Source organism: Cibotium barometz, chromosome 27 (genome assembly GCF_041138505.1).
Source record: "Cibotium barometz isolate CiBa-2024 chromosome 27, ASM4113850v1, whole genome shotgun sequence".
NCBI lineage: Eukaryota > Viridiplantae > Streptophyta > Polypodiopsida > Cyatheales > Cibotiaceae > Cibotium > Cibotium barometz.
The window spans coordinates 17,858,988-17,877,240 of NC_141072.1; the positions used below are offsets into that span (position 1 = coordinate 17,858,988).

The 18,253-nt window shown below is 46.4% G+C and overlaps 1 protein-coding gene across 5 annotated transcripts in view; it reads right to left on the minus strand.

Moving 5' to 3' along the window:
- LOC147623122 (uncharacterized) overlaps positions 1-18,253 on the minus strand; it is a 46,820-nt gene that overhangs the window by 20,445 nt on the left and 8,122 nt on the right. For all 5 annotated transcript variants that reach the window (XM_086821180.1, XM_086821183.1, XM_086821181.1 and 2 more), the window contains exons 4-6: positions 13,654-13,740; positions 2,826-2,910; positions 2,504-2,674 (exon numbers count right to left, since the gene is read on the minus strand). In XM_086821180.1, coding sequence (XP_086677306.1) covers positions 2,504-2,674; positions 2,826-2,910; positions 13,654-13,740 — 343 coding nt within the window. The remainder of the gene's footprint in view (positions 1-2,503; positions 2,675-2,825; positions 2,911-13,653; positions 13,741-18,253) is intronic.

Consider the following 18,253-nt stretch of genomic DNA (forward strand, 5'->3'; position numbering starts at 1 on the left):
GAGTGGTGGCAATGCATCGAGAGAGAGCCCATGAGAAGTCATCCATCTCATCACACAAGCATACCAACATTCATCTACTCCTCACAAGCCAGGTTCATAGATGAAGTAAAAGCAAGCCATGGTAGTGTCTGTCTTCCCTCTGATGTGGCCCCTATGTGTCACATCCTATGTATGTATGTGGTCAATTGAAACGAGGCATCTATGTGAAGTGGATAGGCTGCAAACTCTGCTAGAATGATGTGATGTGAAATAGAGGGCGGGGCCTACAAAGGCATGAGAGAATCACGACTTACAGTCTCTTTTCTTGGCGGATGTAAGATCTATTGCCCAAAAAGCTGCCCCATACATTGCTGCTAGTCTAGCAAGTGAGTCAAAAAGAAAGCATTTGGTCTGCAAATGTGGAAAACTCTAGTCGTGCTAATGATGCATATCCTCTAGCTAAGCGAGTAGGCTGTTGCAGGTTTCATTGAGGATTCTGGGCCTGAAAAGACCACCCCCAAGTAATTGCAAGCTTTCACTATCTCCACGATATCATCCTAAAAAGTAAAGGCCTCTTTTTTTAGTTCCCCAAAGCTCATCTTAAAAACCATGATCCTTGTTTGGTAAGGTTAACTTTCAAGTCCTTGTCTTTGCAAAAAGACCTATAGTGCATGCAGGTTTCTCTGTAATCCTTCTACTAAATGTGACAAAAGTACAATATTTTTGGCAGAAAATAGAATGGAGACCACTGTCTGTGCTAGCATTAACCCCTCTTCTACTAAATGTTACAAAAGTATAAAATTTTTGGCATAAAATAAAATGGAGACCACTGTCTCTGTTAGCATTAACCCCTTTCACCCAATCTATCAATGAAGTCTGCAAGCTCATCAACGTATATATATACCTAGATGAATCCAGGAACATGCCCAAATTCACCTTTTAGGAACGTGCATGTTATATACTCATGGTAGTCAACCCACAAGACTATATAACTATCAACTCCATTATGCGTAGTATTGACTAGATACTACAACATCCCCACTAACGTCATCAGTGCCCAATAGTGGGTGTAGAACTCTGTATCAAGATATGCTCTCACACACGCACTCCACACACACACACACACACACACAAGAGCATATATTCACACAAAGCCCTTCGCACTGAGTTTCTGTCAAACCTCCGAAGATGCAGGGCAGACTCAGCCATTAGTGCTATGCACCTCCTCTTAATAATCCTTGCTTTGTGAGAGAGAGAGAGAGAGAGAGAGAGAGAGAGAGAGAGAGAGAGATTAAGCGTCTACTAAAGACCCAATGGGCCCATGAGACCAAAGTGATACAATAATGTCCATGGCATATCTCATCATGGAATGGAAAATAAAACAAAAAGAAAACATAAACATAGCTATCTCACTGGGGTGATACAAAACTGTCCATGGAAACTCATCATGGAATACTAAGGACATAGAAACATAAGAGTAGCATCAACTCCAAGTAGATGGTATACCACTCTCCAAAATATCAAGCATGGGGCTAATGAGTATGGCTGAGAGGTCTCCCTCAGCTATGTCATGTGGAAAGGTAGCGGAGCATGTCCTGGATCTAGAGTTGATGAGGTGATCGTGGCCGAAGGCTGGGGGGCTGGGGGCGTCGGGCACGCTAGAGTGCGGAGGCTCGGCCCGAGGTAACTCCTCTCAGGCGAGGTAGGTCCGGCGCAGCTCGTGGAGGGTCCACAAGATCCACTATATCGGTGTCCCCCACCTCTTGGGTCCGGAAGAAACTGGTGATGGTTGGCTGGCGAGGGAGGGAGTAGGGTGGCTAGGGTCAAAGCTCTCTCAAGAAGGTGTTCCTGTTTCTGCGGAGCTCAAGCAGGAAGAGGCCTAGGCAACGCTGGTCCTGGAAGTCAATGATCCTCAAGAGTGGACCGAATCCCTCACGAAATAGACACTGAAACCTCCCACGGATCTCATAGTATACTGGGCAGCGGCATATGTGATGCTCCTCCATCTCAACCTTTGTGTGGCATAATCGACATATCCTCTCCTCTCTGGGTCTCCGTATGAGCTTTCCGGCTCTGAAGATGCGCTCAGCTCTACCTGTCTCCACTCTGAGGCGGCGGGATGAAACCCGTATTTGGCCAATCGCAATCTGCATGGCAATCTAGATGTGAAGTAGCGAAAGGTATTGAAGCAACAGGCACGTTGTGCGCAGGTGGGCGCGATAGGCGGGCAGAGGGTGCTGCGCAGGTGCCAAGCAGGCAGGTGCACTACGCACGGGCAGTGAAGTGCAAACGCCAGCCGCGCGAAGCGCAAGCAAGGGTGCAAAGCGCGCGCCGCGCGCGAGAGAGAGAGAGAGAGAGAGAGAGAGAGAGAGAGAGAGAGAGATTTGTCCAATATAGGTATAGAGAACCAAATGAAAATGATCTATTGGTCCAAGAAGTGCTTAAATAGCATGAACTAGCTTACAGGTCATATCTTTAAGGACTCCTTGGATTATGAAGAAGGCTTAATTTTGACGAGCTCAACCTCAACCAAGAGAGGCTGCCTTCTGTTGTTGTTCAACCTTCTTTCGGCAGCACTTGATGTTGGAAGAGGTAATTTGTTTGGAGAGACCCAGCCTAGCTCTGGCTTCACTAGAATTCGCCGCTGTCCTCCAACTTGCATCCCTTCCATACCCAACTCAATTGCTCTAGGTACCTGTTATATGCACGAAAAAACAATGCACATGACAATTATTAGGTTCATACCCACAGCCCAACTTCTTCAAGTGTGTGTTGTGCACCTAAAAGTTGTGCGTGCTTGCTGCAAATATATTAAGGCATGTCTATTCAAGATAGAACAAACTCACCAGTCCACTCCCATACTGGAAAGTTAAAGTATCACCAACATCATTCTTCCCCTCCTTGCCATAACCCAATGAATCTAGATATAACCTGTCAAAAGAATCTATGTCATTGAAACCTTAATTAATCGACTCTTGAATGCGACCATAACTGTAAAAGCACGGTACCTTTGTTCAGGTTAGGAACCCAGGAAAAGTTCATCAATATTTATTAATCCTGACACTTTCTTGCACTTCACCCTACATCTTGCTCCACTTAAGAAGTGCAGTTTTTTGTCCTCTTAGATTCAAACCTCCACTTTTAGGATTGTCCCAATCCCCTCCCCCTCCCCCCCCCCCCCCCAAAAAAAAAAATAAAAAATAAAAAATAAAAAATCTCCTCCCCAACCAAAAAAAAGACCTGTACTCAAACCAGCATAAGAAATCACATAGAGCACTAACCCCATATCAAAGACAGGACCAACATCCTCTGGAATTCTCTAAATTAGATCTATTTCAACTGGACAATCATATACTTTGTCTCATACATAAAAACCCTTATCAAAATCATTATCATCATGACCATCCTCATGATCAGTTTCAACAAGACGCTCAACATTTTCAAACAAAGAAGTCAAGCCATGCTCGTACACCATGTAACATCATTCACTAGTCACTCGAATCAATCCCATTTGCCCAAAACCATTTCAATTTTCTAGATATGAAATCATGTGAATGCCTTCCAAGTCTTACACCAATTTTTTCTTAATTTTAATTGCTTTTCCTAATTTCAATAAGTCTATCTTACTCCAATCCTAACTTACTCCAATCCTGACTGTTAGACCTCTGTAAATAACCCTTTTGATTATAAGCTTACCTGTATAAGAACCTCAAACAGGAAACTTTGGACCACGAATCTGCGTGCCCTCGAGCTGGAGACCCCCCTTGCCCACATTTGTGTGCCCTCCCCTTTCCCTCGCCGCTGGCCCATCGCTTCCGCCTCCATCAGCGCCCACTTCTTTCCACCCTGCCTCCATCAGTTGCCCCTCCCCGCTTTAGCCTGCGCCCCTTTCTTCTTCTCCTGCCTTCCCTCACCTCCCCCCCCCCCCCCCCCCCCCGCCCGTTGTCTGGCCCTTGCTCATCTGCCTGCGTTTCTTTCCGCTCCCCTCTGCTCTCGTCAGGCTTTGCTCCTTCCCCCCTCATTTCTTCCTTTCGCCGCCACCTCTTTCCTTTGGCCCTCCCCCCTCTTGCTGCCATCTCCTTCTCCTTTCCCCCTCGTTTCTTCCTTCCGCCGCCGCCTCTTTCCTTTGGCCCTCCCCCCTCTTGCTGCCGTGTCCTCCTCCTTTCCACACCTTGGCCCTAAAATTAAGGTTGCAGAAGCTAAGGTGGATGGAAGTGAAGATAAAGCGACATGATTAATAAGATAATTAACACTAATGATGATGTGGTTAACACGAGAGAGAGAGAGAGAGAGAGAGAGAGAGATGACCACAAGTGAGTTACTTCTCCATTAGAAAACTGGCCTTTATATAGGCACCAAAAAGTTACATCAAAAGACTACATGTGGGACAAATACTTTGGCCAAAAACTGACCCTTGCTCACTCCCACAACATGGATGGTTATTTTCTTTCTCTCCAACACTCATCCTCAAATAATTATCCACAACAATGACCAAACAAGGACTTTAGACATTGGACAGACAAAAAAGCTTATTTAGATATACCAAGCACACTTTTCCCTTTGGTTCACCAACTTCACCAACAAGGAGTACTCAGGACATTGGACAAACAAGGAGTACACCAAACAACTTGGATAAACAAGGAGTACACCAAACAACTTGGACAGACAAGGAGTAGGGAAAACTAAGGGTGGTCAAGAACACACAAGCCTTTAAAAGGCACATTCATAAACTTTGACAAAGTTGGCTTCTTTGAAGGTCTGATTTGATGATGACTTTTTGTTGACTTCTTCTTCACTAAAGTTAACCGCTTCGTTTGTTGATGTAGACTTCCTTCTCGATGTCCTTTTTCTTGGACGACTCCTTGGACTCAGTGGATGTCTTTGCTTCTTTGAATGCTCATGGTACCCAACTCTCCTTTTGTTGACTTGTGCTCCTCTTCATTGCTTAATCCTTCACCATAGAGGTGCATATTGTAGCTTAAGAACTCCGAAAGGCCCATAGCACGGACTAGTGATAGTAATGTGGCCCTTTTTTGGCTTTGGATTTACCCTTGGATGGCATTCTTGATATGGACGAAGGTCTTTTCCTCTGGTTATGCTCAATAGGGCAGTGTCTAATTCTTTGACAATAGAGATTAATGCTTAATGATGCACCTTAATCAAGAATAGTGCATATCTCCCTCTTAAAAGATAGGCAAAAAACTAGTTGACTTTGGAGGATAAATACTTTGACCAAACCTGAGGGCCTTGGCTCACCCCCACAACATGGATGGTTATTTGCTTTCTCCAACACACCCCTCCCCACCCCCCCACGGTCCTTTCATCCTCCCTTTTCCTCGCGATTTGAAACTCCCGCTCCGCCTCCTCCCCTCCGGTTTGTGCACCTCCCGTGAAGGAAAGGGCTTGGTTTTTTCCTTCTGTGGCACAATGTCACCACCTTTGATCTTTTCCCTTAGGAGGACTCCATGGCAAATGCTCCATCAACCCCGACTGAGACCGCCCCTCTTGCCCATCTTTCTTTGAAGTGGACCTCCAGCTCCTTGCGGCCGACACTTGCCTCCCTTGACGCCCCCACATTGTTATGCAAGCTACTTGGTAAATGTACCATGCAATAGGTTGACTGTCGTAACCCACAATAAAGCCTTCTTTAAACCTGTGAGTTTATGCAATCCACTTTACTTTGAGAGAGGAGAGTAGAGAGAGAGAAGATGAGAGTCGACACCAGATTGGGTCCCAATTACCCGCTGAAGCCGACCCACCCCCACCCCACCCACCCCTGCGCGGCCCTGCCCCCATGCTAGTAGGAGTATTTTGCTTATATTTTTTTGTAGAACTTTGTACAATGATAATGAATGATGACTGAGGACTGCCCATCACAAGGACGAGAAAGACCAAACACAGGCTGAACCATATGCTGTCCAAGCACTTTGAATCTCTTCAATGACCACTATGCAAGCCCAAAACTGCTGAGGGATGCACATATCCTGGATGAATGCTGAAGAAAATCTTCATTGAGGCCTTGGGGGGACTTTAGCACAATGAAGTGCTGAATGCTTCATGTATGCACAAGAACCGGAGGCTCTTAGACACACATTTCTACTCTGAATGCTGAAAACTTGATTGATGACTTGATGATTTATGCAAGGGCTAAAGACACGCTTATGAGCTGGTCAGTCAACTGAAGGGCTGTCGGCCTGTTTTTGGACAAGCAAAAATTCCACAAAATAGCATAAAATGCTGCATTTTCACATGTGTCCAAACAAAATAGCATAAAATGCTGCCAACTGGCTATTTGGGGGCCTATAAAGGCTGCCGATTATGCATATGTGGGGCTGATGGTGTTTTAGACACCAAACCCAAGGCATATCCCATGGTGTGCTGCCTTATGAGCTGGCCTGGGGCTGGGCCATACTGCATGGTTGCTCTGAAAATGCTTCTACCTGCAAAACCCTAATCTGGGGCTGACTGTACATGCTCCTACATGAATGTATATGCTGAAATATGCAAGCGGGTAAGAGGACCCAACACATGCAGACTCTATAAGGCTGGGAGACTAACCTACGTAGCTCGTGCTTGACATGCCCCACACCAGAGCTCACAATGGGGCCACAACATACGATAAAATGTTCCCGAAAAGGGTAATCCTACTGTACAAATGTTGCATTGATGTAGAGCCAATGTGTTACATTGCACTCCACTTCAAAGTGCATGTGACATCGGTAGCCGCCCGGTGTGTGGACAGCTCAGAGATCTACTACAGGCTAGCCTCATTGGCGAGGACGGAAAGATCACTAATATTCATCCTCTTGGGCGTGGATACTGCCAGGTCGAGTTCGATTAACCTGCAACATCGAGCAGAGTCATGCTGCTGAGCCCCTTCGCACTGCGTACGGCCCAAGGCTTCTTTGCGAGGTGGCAGCACACCTTCGACACTGCATCCGACCCCTTGGACGGCATCTCAGGCTTTCCCGTTATAGTTTTTTTTCTTGGCCTCAAGAAGGAATATCTTCCCCTTCTCCCGGTGATAGGTGGAGTTATCGGGAGAGTGATCGATCCCCCTCACCCCCCTCAAACCACCGCTTTGATTCTAGCTTGGATGGCAGAGATTCCCGGTGTAGGTGGAGTTATCGGGAGAGTGATGGATCCCCCCCTCACCCCCCTCAAACGACCGCTTTGATTCTAGCTTGGATGGCAGAGATTCCTTCTCTTCGCATCTGCATAGCCTCTCTGGATCCACTTCCTCACGTCATTGCTTCCGTGCCCCCAGGGATCTTCTATTTGCAGAGAGTTGAGTCTTCTCACCTCCCCAAATAGTGCTTCATTTGCCGTTAGATGGGACACCTTGCTAGAGCTTGTCCCCTAGGAGAGCGCCACCAGTGGTCCCCCACCCCCCCCCATACACACACACCACCAGCACAGCTTCTCATCAAGGGGGAGGGGGGGATCTTGGTCCCTAGGATTAAGAGCATCAGGCTCGAGCCCATGAGAACCCTGGTACAAGAGAGTTGAGACAGAACCGCCATCGGATTTCCAGGACAGAGCGGTGCCACCAGGCTCGCCAGCCTCGTGGGCCCCAGGAGGATACGATTATGTCAGAGAATGGATATGAGCACTTATCACAGCAGCCCCCTAGACGATGAAGCCCCCCCCCCCCCCCCCCACCTGCGAGTCACTTCGTGGGACGCAGTGCCGGCCTCCGTTTTCTAGAGACCATTACCTCGTCATTACAACTTCTTTCGATGCCTCCCCGTTGAGGGAGCAGGCATCTTCGAGGAGACAGTGGCCCCCATCCGTATCTACGTGGTTCGGCATCACTCCACACCTTCCACCCCTAAGAGTGGCGTGATGATCTTCCCCTTCCCTCTGAGTGCAGCACCTGGACTGGGGCATGGAGTCTGTGTCTGCCGCCATTCATGGGCAGGCAATAGAGTTCTCACATCATCTGCAGGAATTTTGCATCATGACATGCCCACTCACTTCTGACCACAAGGACCCCAGAGGGGGAGCTGGTGTCCTCTTGTCTGGAGGTGCTTTTCTTTGTATTTCTTCATGTTTTAGTGGTAGTACCCCTCCCTCCCTCCTACAAATACCTTCACTGTGACAGATGGAACCCAAAGTATGGAGGGAGCATATTAACAAGCTGTAGGCTCTTCAGCAGGAAGTTCTTCAAGCTGGGAAGGAGATATCATCAGAGGACATGGCCATCACGTTGCTGTCACATTTGCCCTCTTCGTACTCAGCATTTTACTCCTCTTTGATTACCAGTGTGGCAGGCTCAGCACCATCACGTGGGAGGAGCTTGTGCCCATGGTCCTGGACCAGGAGGAACGATTCACGAACCCTCCTCAGGGTGGAGGTTCGGAGGCCTTTACTGGCCAACGGTCGAAAGGCCGTAACTCGGGCAAAGGGAAGGCTTCATCAGAGAAGTCTTCTGAGAAGAAGTCCGACGCTAACCGCGAGAAACTAAAGGCAGAGAGGACCTATAATGATTGTGGCGAGAAAGGCCACTATTGGAGGCAGTGTCCCAAGCGGAAGACCGAGAAGGGTGAAGACTCCTCAGTAGCAATCATGAAGACTCTGGCTTTTGTGCACCTGGAGGTGGTGGACACCGATGTTTCATTTTCTTCAGGCAGGGAGGAGATTGGAGGACTCTCCGCAACGGATACTCGGGAGTGGATTCTCGATAGTGGTGCTTCCAGGCACATGACTCCTTCCCGTTCCGGTTTACAGGATCTCTGCAGGCTTTCTGGTCATATTCTTACTGGGGATACGTCCACTATCCCAGTTCACAGTGAGGGCAGGATGGAGATAGTTCCCGATGGCAGAGGGGGGGAAGCATTCCTCCCAGGTGTTGTATGTTCCGGCACTTGGTTTTCATCTGTTGTCAGTGCATCAGGTTTGCAAGACTGGCCTACGGGTGGAGTTTGATGAGCATTTTGTTGCTCTCCGGGATAAAGCAACAGGCCAAGTGGTTTGGGAAGGTGGAGTGGAGAATGGAGTTTACAGGCTTTCAGCACTCTCTCTCCCAACCGAGCTGCCGGAAATCTCTATGTGGCATAGCCGGTTGGGACACATGAGTGTCAAAGGAATGGAGCAATTGTCTTGTTTTGGTTACTTGCCTTCTCTAAAGTTTTCAAGTTTTCAGTTTTGTGAGCATTGTATATATGGCAGACAACTCCAGTGCCCCCACAAGAAAGCTCTTGGACAGAAAGATGCTCAGTTAGAGCTTGTGCATACAGATGTATGTGAGATGCCTCAGCTTTCTTTGGGAGGGGCAAAATACTTTGTGTCTTTTATTGATGATGCCACACGCAAGGTGTGGGTTTATCCTCTTCGCTTGAAGAGTGATACATTCTCAGTGTTTCAGAAGTTTGTTGCTCGTGTTGAGAATCAAACTGGCAAAACACTGAAGGCTTTGCGTTCCGACAATGGTGGAGAGGGTATGTCTAAACAGTTTCAGGACTTTTGTGATGCTAAAGGCATCAAGAGGGAGCTCTCTACTCCTTATGATCCTCCACAAAACGGGACAGCAAAGAGGATGAACAGGACCATTCAGGAGAAGGTCCGTTCTATGTTGTCACATGCTGCGTTACCTCATGGTTTTTGGGCTGAAGCTGTTATGACAACCGTTCATCTTATAAACAGGTCACCTAACACGAGGCTTGGTGGGAAAGTGCCAGAGGAAGTATGGACAGGGAAGCCTCCGTCATACAAGCACTTGAGAGTGTTTGGTTGCGTTGCGTACGTGCACATGCGCAGGGAAATGCGCACCAAACTTGATCCTAAGTCTCACAAATGCATATTCCTAGGATATGGTGACAGAGGTGAAATGGGGTATAGACTTTGGGATCCAGTGAATAGAAAGATTATACGCAACAATGATGTCATTTTTTATGAAACATGCATGTATAAGGAGCCTGCAAGGCAACAGGAGCCTGGCAGAGTCATCTTCGATGATGATGGACATCATGGACAACAAACAAGGGCTGTAAATCAGCCATTACAGCAGCAAAACCAGCCCTTAAATGGTGCTGAAAATGGTCCAAATGGACAGCCAGAGATGGCAGAAGATATCCCTATGGATATCCCACAGTTAGAGGAGATACCGGGCATGATCTTTCAGCCTTATGGCATGGAATAGGAGCCACCAATAGGTGATATGCAGGCTGGACAGCAACCTGCAAATGATGGTCATTGGGTACGGAGGTCCACTAGACCCTCCAGAGCCCCTGACAGGTTTGTTCCAGGGGTTGACTACTTGATGCTCATTGACTGTGGGGAGCCCTCATGTTATAAGGAGGCTTTACAGAGGGCAGACAAGGCTTTTTGGGAGCGTGCCATGAAGTCAGAGATGGATTCTCTGCACAAAAATGGAACATGGAAGTTGGTGCATTTGCCTACAGGCAAGAAGGTTTTGCCATGCAAGTGGGTTTACAGGCTCAAAGTTGCACCTGATGCTTGTGGACTTTGATGAGATCTTCTCCCCAGTGGTCAAAATGACCACACTTAGCTGTATTAGCTTTGGTTGCTCATGATGATCTGGATTTGATTCAGATGCATGTGAAGACTGCTTTTCTTCACGGTGATCTCCATGAGGAGATATATATGCAACAGCCAGAGGGTTATGCAGTGAATGGAAAGGAGAAGCTTGTATGCAAGCTGAAAAAGAGTCTTTATGGGCTCAAACAGGCACCAAGGGAATGGTATCATAAATTTGATACATTCATCAAATCCCAAGATTTCAGGAGAAGTGACATAGATCACTGCTTATACACCAAGAAAGCTTTGGATGGCAGTCTATTGATCCTCATCTTGTATGTTGATCATATGTTGATTGCCGGAAATCTCGTAAAGAGATGGATGCCTTGAAGAAGAGGCTGCATCAGACCTTTGATATGAAGGATTTGGGTGATGCAAATCACATTTTGGGTATGTGGATACTTCGGGACAGAAATCAGCATGTGTTGTATTTGTCTTAGAAGGAATACATCGGCAAAGTTTTGCAGAGGTTCAATATGGACGGGGGGAAGAAGACTAGTACTCCTTTGCCTCCATATGTGAAACTCAGTGCTATGGACAGCCCACAGTCGGATAGTGACAGGGCTGATATGGCCAAGATTCCGTATGCTTCAGCTTGTGGCAGTCTCATGTATGCCATGGTTGCTACTAGGCCGGACATTGCATTTGCAGTGGGAGTAGTTTCTAGATACATGGCCAAACCTGGCAAGAAGCATTGGGAAGCAGTGAAAGGTGTCATGAGATACCTGAAGGGCACACAGGATATGTGCATATGCTTTGGCAAACAGGATGCATTAGCGCATGGTTACACGGATTCTGATTATGCCGGTATAGCAGTTTTCTCTCCGCACAAGAGACACGGCTTCAGGGGCCGAGTCTTCCCATCCGCTCGGAGGAGCTGCTCAACTCAGAGTTTGCCAATGACACATCAACATACTTATCCGGAGATAAGGTGAATCTCCAAAGATTCGCTGCTGCGATTGAGATCTTCTGATGTGCATCCAGCACATAGCTCAACTAGCACAAGTCGAGTGGAGGCTGGGTTGGTTCATCACCTGCCCCGATTTGGAGGCAACTCAAGGCTTTTCAGTGGATCCTAAGTGGCACTCCAGTTTGCTATCTTGCATGCCAAGTTGGTATCGATATTTCCCTAGAGCAACAATTAGCCCCTCTTCTTGTGAGCATTCGAAAGAAGTTGCTATACCAGGGTTCAGCTTTCCTTAGCTCACCAGGTTGTGGTCGCGAACTAGGATCTTCTCGCCACTATGGTACATCACCTCTTGCTGGGCCTTTTGCCGACCTTGCATTGGTCAAGTTAGTGATCTATCCGCAACTTTCTTTGGGCTGGTAGCAATGGGAGGCCTATGTGGGGACCAAGGAGGCCTGCAGAGTGATCATCTAGCCTCGACACAGGAGGGGCAAGGGCAGCATTGACCCCTCTATTCAGAGCCGTGCCCTTTTGGGCAAGTTGATAGCTCATGGACATCTACCTTCTGGGTGGCGAGCCCTGGAAGGACTTTCTCCTAGCCCGGACCTCCGCCCGCACCCCGGTTTTGGGAGGTCCCTCGCCCTAGAGTACAAGATGGATTTTCACAAAGATGAGGACTCATGGCTTTACCCTGGCATTTGAGGATAGGTTTGCAGCTAGCCTCCTACAAGCTTGGGACCACCTCAGGCCAGCCCTTCAGCAATCCTCTCCAGCTTTATTAGAGGAGCATCTCCGTCAGCCCTTGATATGGAACCCCCTGGTTTGATTACTGAGTGGTCATATGTTGGGGGCCCGCCTGCACATATCATGGGGAGCTTTCAGTATGGGTCCAGTGCGGTCACTCGAAGATTGGCTTCTTTTCAGACAGCTTTGCCCAGAGGCCCAGGAGAGGAGCCTCACCAGGATACGGGGCAGGGACATACTTAGCCTCGACATCAACTCTTCCATCCCCCCGCAGTGGCTTGCCCCGATCCCAAACCCTCCCTTGTAGTGGTTGGCGTAGGCACGAGATACCCTTGGCTGTCCATGGTGCTGATGACAGCGCCACCTTTCGCACTTTCTCTATAAGATCCAATGGTGGAATTGACAGGCGTGGCATATTTGGAGAGCTAGCTGTAGAGCAAGGCCATTGAGGGCACCTGCCAGCGGAGTCCATCCGGAGCATTTGGCTCACTATAATTCATACCCTTTATGGACATTATGGGAAGCTTTGCAGTGGCTCCGATCGCATGCGGAAGCACCACGAGGCCTTCCTGTGGATTTGGCATCACGGTCCTTTTCTCACTGATAGGGGTGGTGAGCCCACTTGGCATTATAGATCATCTATGTGGCTGTCCCCCCCCCCAATTGAATGAGGTAGGCTTCTCTTCCCAGAGCGGCCGGAAGAGCACCCTCCCCCTTTTTTCAGCTTTCTTGATTATTGTTCCCCTCCTTGTAGCTGAGTTTGCACTTAGCCAGCACAACTGTTTTGCTTGGTAACTAAAGAAGGATCTCTTTCACTCGGAAAAAAAAAGAACTTTAAACAAGATCAATGAAAGTGTTTGCTAATATGAGCTTGTGAGCATCAACACAGCCCATGTATATATGGCACCGTAAACTCTGTAATCCATAAACCCTTGCTAGATATATTGACCCACAATGCCAAATCATTAAGCACAATAGAAGACTCATATACCAGTTACATTTTTCCACAAAGTCTCATGAACACAACTATCATGCTGATGCCAAATTGATAAGCTCAATCAAAGACTCCTATAGCAGTTATATGATTGCACAAATTATCACTGAATTTGCAAACACATAACTAACATTCTGATCTGATTCAGGCTCAATTTGAACTCAATTGGGCTTAAATTATCTTAAATTGGACTCATTGGTCTCAGATAACCTAAAAATGGACTCGATTGGACATTAAGTTTTCATATCCCACACCTTCAACACCAACACATGGTGAGATTACTGGGCAATATAAGATACACACATGTGTACATGACTCGAATGAGCCATATAGATATGAAGTTTTCCTATCACAAACCTTCAATACCAACACATGGTGAGATTCTACTTTGCAATATGGACAAAAATCAGCTTGCATATATAACCATCTAAGGATCCAGTCAATCAGTATTTGCAGGTTTAGGCAGAGACAAATAAACTCTAAAGCATACCCATTAAGCTTGTAAATCGTATAGTAGATGGAACACACTTGCCCTAGAGAGATTGCACCTCCGGAACCTTGGCTTATTTCCCTAAACCTATCACATCAAACAACAATGATCCAAATCTTAGATGAAGTGAGATGATTTGGGTTGCTTATTACAAAAATCAACATAGGTTATTTTGCTTTTCTGCCAGACTTACTTAACTTGATAACTTTGCCATAGTCTTAAGTCACACAAAATGGTCGAGGTTCTCCTAGAGGTGCATGTAATGCTATGATCCATGGATCCTATAAAAACCTCAAAAGCACATCTCCTGTCTTTCTATGGTTCTCCCATGGCTGCTTGGAGCACTGATAAAGAACCTAACTCCATATCTCATGTAAAATTCAGTGCTTTAGATGAATGAGACCCTTTGATCCAAATCTTTATATCCCAATGTCTCTAAGAAACCTTTACCCTCCTTAAAATCTCTCATGTTTTTCCTTCTTCTGCTGTGTTTTATATCTCGAAACACAAGCTTACCTTGTGTATGTGTCCACTATGAACTTTTTCCATATATTGATCTGGCCTACATGCCAAAATCAACCCACAACTTTCCAGCCTATTTTTGAGAATGTCAAACCGGGAACAGGAAGTGGGCAGATTTCAGTATAAACCAAGTAAGGCAAGCTTCACGGCCTGTTTAAAACCCTTTGGCAACCTTGACCCTGTGCATCTAACTCTGGAGATAACGCTTCTCATTCTCAGGGGAGTAGGCGATTCAGCGGACCAAATACCAGCACACATACAGCTCCCAACAAGCATCTTCAGACATATTGAAATGTAATATTTTTGAATGATCATGATCAAAGCCAACAGCACAAATACAGATCATGGAGTATCATTTAGCTGAAGAAGGGCAGGCCCATGGCCATCTGAAGCAGGACAAAAGCCCAAATGGACTTAAATAAATGCAGCTCAAGTTGGAGCAAGACAAGGAAGAATGAATTTGAAAAAAAACTAACAAAGACCAGGGTCTTCAACGTGAGGCGGCAAAAGTAAAAAGGTAGAGATGCCTAAAGGAAGACAAAAATTAAGAGCTTGTGAATGGGGCCCTAATTAATAGACTGGCTTCTCTAGGAGGCACCAGTACATCTGCCAGACCACTCCATTTGAATGTCCCTAGCAAGGTGGCACTTCACAAATTTTCAGGCAAAACTTCTCGTGTTCAGTTGTTTGCATGACTGGATCGATTTGAGTCATAGTCCACAGTGGTTCGGATGGCACAGAACTCAAATATCCTAACGACATCCAATCTTCGCAGAGATGCAGTAACATGGTGGTGGCAATTTAAAGTGGAGAACATAGACAAGCATAATTACACTTGGAAGGAATTTGTGAAGAGGCTCTAGCTCTGTTTCCTCCCACAATTGTTTACAAATCCGTGGAGAACCAAGTTCAGATGGATTGACCAGAAGGAAACAGACATGGTGCAGCAACACAGCTTCTCCAGACAAGCCTCCCCAACAACCAGAGGAGAAACCTTAGTACCAGCTATAAAAAAGATAAGACTACCCCAGAAAAGGAAAAACGCCTCCTGGTCTTTCGTCCAATGACGAGATGAAATGCAACTTCGGAGAGAACAAGTGCTTCCAATGCCCATTGCCATTAGATGGGAGACTCCAAGCAGGATTGTCCTCAAAAGCAATCGGATGGTAAGCACACCGATTTGACTCCACCAGCTTCTCATAGTATCAATGTCCTAGTTTGAAGAGTTGATTGAAGACAAGAAAGAAGAGATTTATCAAGGACAAAAGAAGGATCTGCTGTCAAGAAAGTGATAAAAGTTTTAAATGACCAGAGGATGGTGATCCTCCTTCATCTCAGTGACACAGAGAACATCTCATAAGAGTTGAAGCAAGGCTCAGCATCAGCACCCATTGAGGTATTGGCACAGTGGGACAGACCCTTCCATGTCATCTGTCATGCGGGTGATCATGGAACTGGTGTAGTTTTACAGCAAGTGTCACTCAGCTCCAACAATTGAATGCATGTGTAATGCTAGGGCTACTGATTAGAATTAGGATTTAGTGAGGAGTCAGTCTGTGTTGTGAGCCCTAAACTATAAAGGATATGTGTGAGGTAGGGATCAACTCTTACAGCCTATTTACTCATCTTTTGTAGAGGTCTCACGATCTTGGTACAAGGAGAAACCTCTACCACATACTTAACAATCAAATTAGAATTGAACGACCTCTTGCAAATAAATCAAAACATGGCAAAGCATATGAAAAGCATGGAAAGCATAAGAAAATTATCATAAAAAAAGTATTGGGTGCAATCTCTCCCCCAACATGAGTGGCTCCGTCTTCCTCACGCGGGTTTTATGAATTTCATAACAAAAAATAGTCCAAGGAGCTAAAAATAGCATACCTTTGCAAAATTGGGCTTGATGTTACAAAAATAACATATGTTTATGCAACTAAGGTTGCAACCATAAATAATGGTACTCGCATGCGTGCATATGAATCATGTCCCAATAATACAAAATGAGTGGTGAATAAAATAACACAAGGTTGGCACATGGCCAAGTAAATAATGAAGCTCTGTTTGATACCACAAGCGATAATATAAGCACTATGTACATGCCTCCATTCATATGACATCCTAGTCTGCCCGTCGTAGTGCTTACTCATAAATATCAACCATGTTATTTACATGATGAATTGGACTCCTCATCCCAACATGTAAACATGAATAGGCGCAAACATAAACACCAATAACACTAGCTCAATATGTAATGTCCCAAATATGCATACACCAATAACACTAGCCTGTCAATATTTATTTATTATTTTTCCGGGAAAGAGATCCTTCTATTAGTTACAAAGAAAAACAACCATAATGGCTAAGTACAAACTCGGCTCCACATGGGGAAGCAAGAGTCAAGAAACATAAAAAGGGGGGAGGATGCTCTTCTCCTCCACCTCACCGCTCTAGGAGGAGAAGGTTATCTCATACAATGGGGGGAGGGGGAAATAACCACAGAGGTGGTCTATAGAGCCAAGTGGGCTCACCACCATTGCTACTGAAAAAGGGAACGTGACACGAGAACCTTACGAAGGCCTTCTAGCCCTTCCACATGCGGTCAGAGCCACCTTGAAGCTTCCCCGTATTCACTGAGGGTATGAATGATATCAAGCCAGATACTCCGAATGGACCCCGCTGGCGGGGTGAGGGTGCCCTCGATGGCTTCGTTGCATTGAGCTCTCTAGATGTGCCATGCTACAATATTGCTCCAAATCTCCCATCTCTGGCTATAACTTGAAGTCCAGTGACTAGTGGATGGAGCTAGGACTGGCACTGCAAAAATACGAAGGTGAGAGACTTGAGGGGCTAGTCCCCCACCCTCCTCCTAGACGGCTTCGGCCTCAGTGGCCCAAGCAACTATGCCCCACGTTACTATGCAAGAGGGGGCCCGGTCCATAGTGAAGATCCAGAGAATCTGCTGCCAAAACCTATTGAGCCTTCGGGCAATCCCAAAGACAATGACGTTAGGACTCCTCGGGATGGCCACACCTCGAATAGACTACGGACCTACCTCCTATGGCTAGCAAAGTGCCAACTGCCAGGCTCCGATGTGCCACCTGCCCCACAGAAGAGAGATCTTTTGCAGCCGACAACTATCCCACAACCTCTTCTAGAAATCTGAGAGAAACTAAGGAGGGAGGCCTTGAGACTGGCAGTGTCCTCTTGCTGCTGGAGTGCCCTCAGCCTCTAGCATCTAAATCCTACACGCGTCCCACTGGAGGCATGTGAGAGGATGTGACATGAGAGAGCTTAAGACCGTAGTAATCACAACCTTAGTCTAACTAAACTGCACTTAATGATGTTCAAGAGATAGACAAATATGTGTCAATGCAATGCAGCTATATTATATGAAGAATGCGGTTACAATGAGATCCAAATGGATCTGTACTGCTGAATATGCTGCCTATATGCTGAATATGCTGAATGAACTGAATGAACTGCTGTCCACTATCTTTCCCTTGTCTCCTGGGAAGGAAACGCTGAAGGGAGGCTTTGGAATAGATGCTGAATGCTGACCTGATGATGAAACGCAGAACTGATGGGCTGAACTGAGCTGAATGTTGCTGCGTTTGCTGAAGATGATGCGTTTGCTGATTATGCTGCTCCCAATGCTTCCTGGAGAAGATGCGTTGGAGAACACATTGCTGAATGCTGCTAGGATGAGCTTGGAATGCTGAATGCTGAGATGATAGGCTGAAAACGCATGATGATCCAGATGAGGATATGCTTGAATGGCTGAATGGAGAGGCGCCTGAATATATATGGGTGAGAGGGCTGGTCGGCCAGATTGGCTGCAACAATCGGCCAGTACATATCTCCCATAAAATACCAATAATGCTAGTCGGCTGCCCCAAAAATGCCTGAAAAATGCCTTAATGCCTGTAAAAATACCTGATAAACCTGATGATGCTAATGATGCCATAGAATGATGCCATGTCACTGTACACCTGACTGGTGTGCACGTGACATTCCCCGCTGCTAAACTGTTGCTGGGTGGTATACCTGGCAACCTTCGACTCCTCTGTGATCCTTCTCC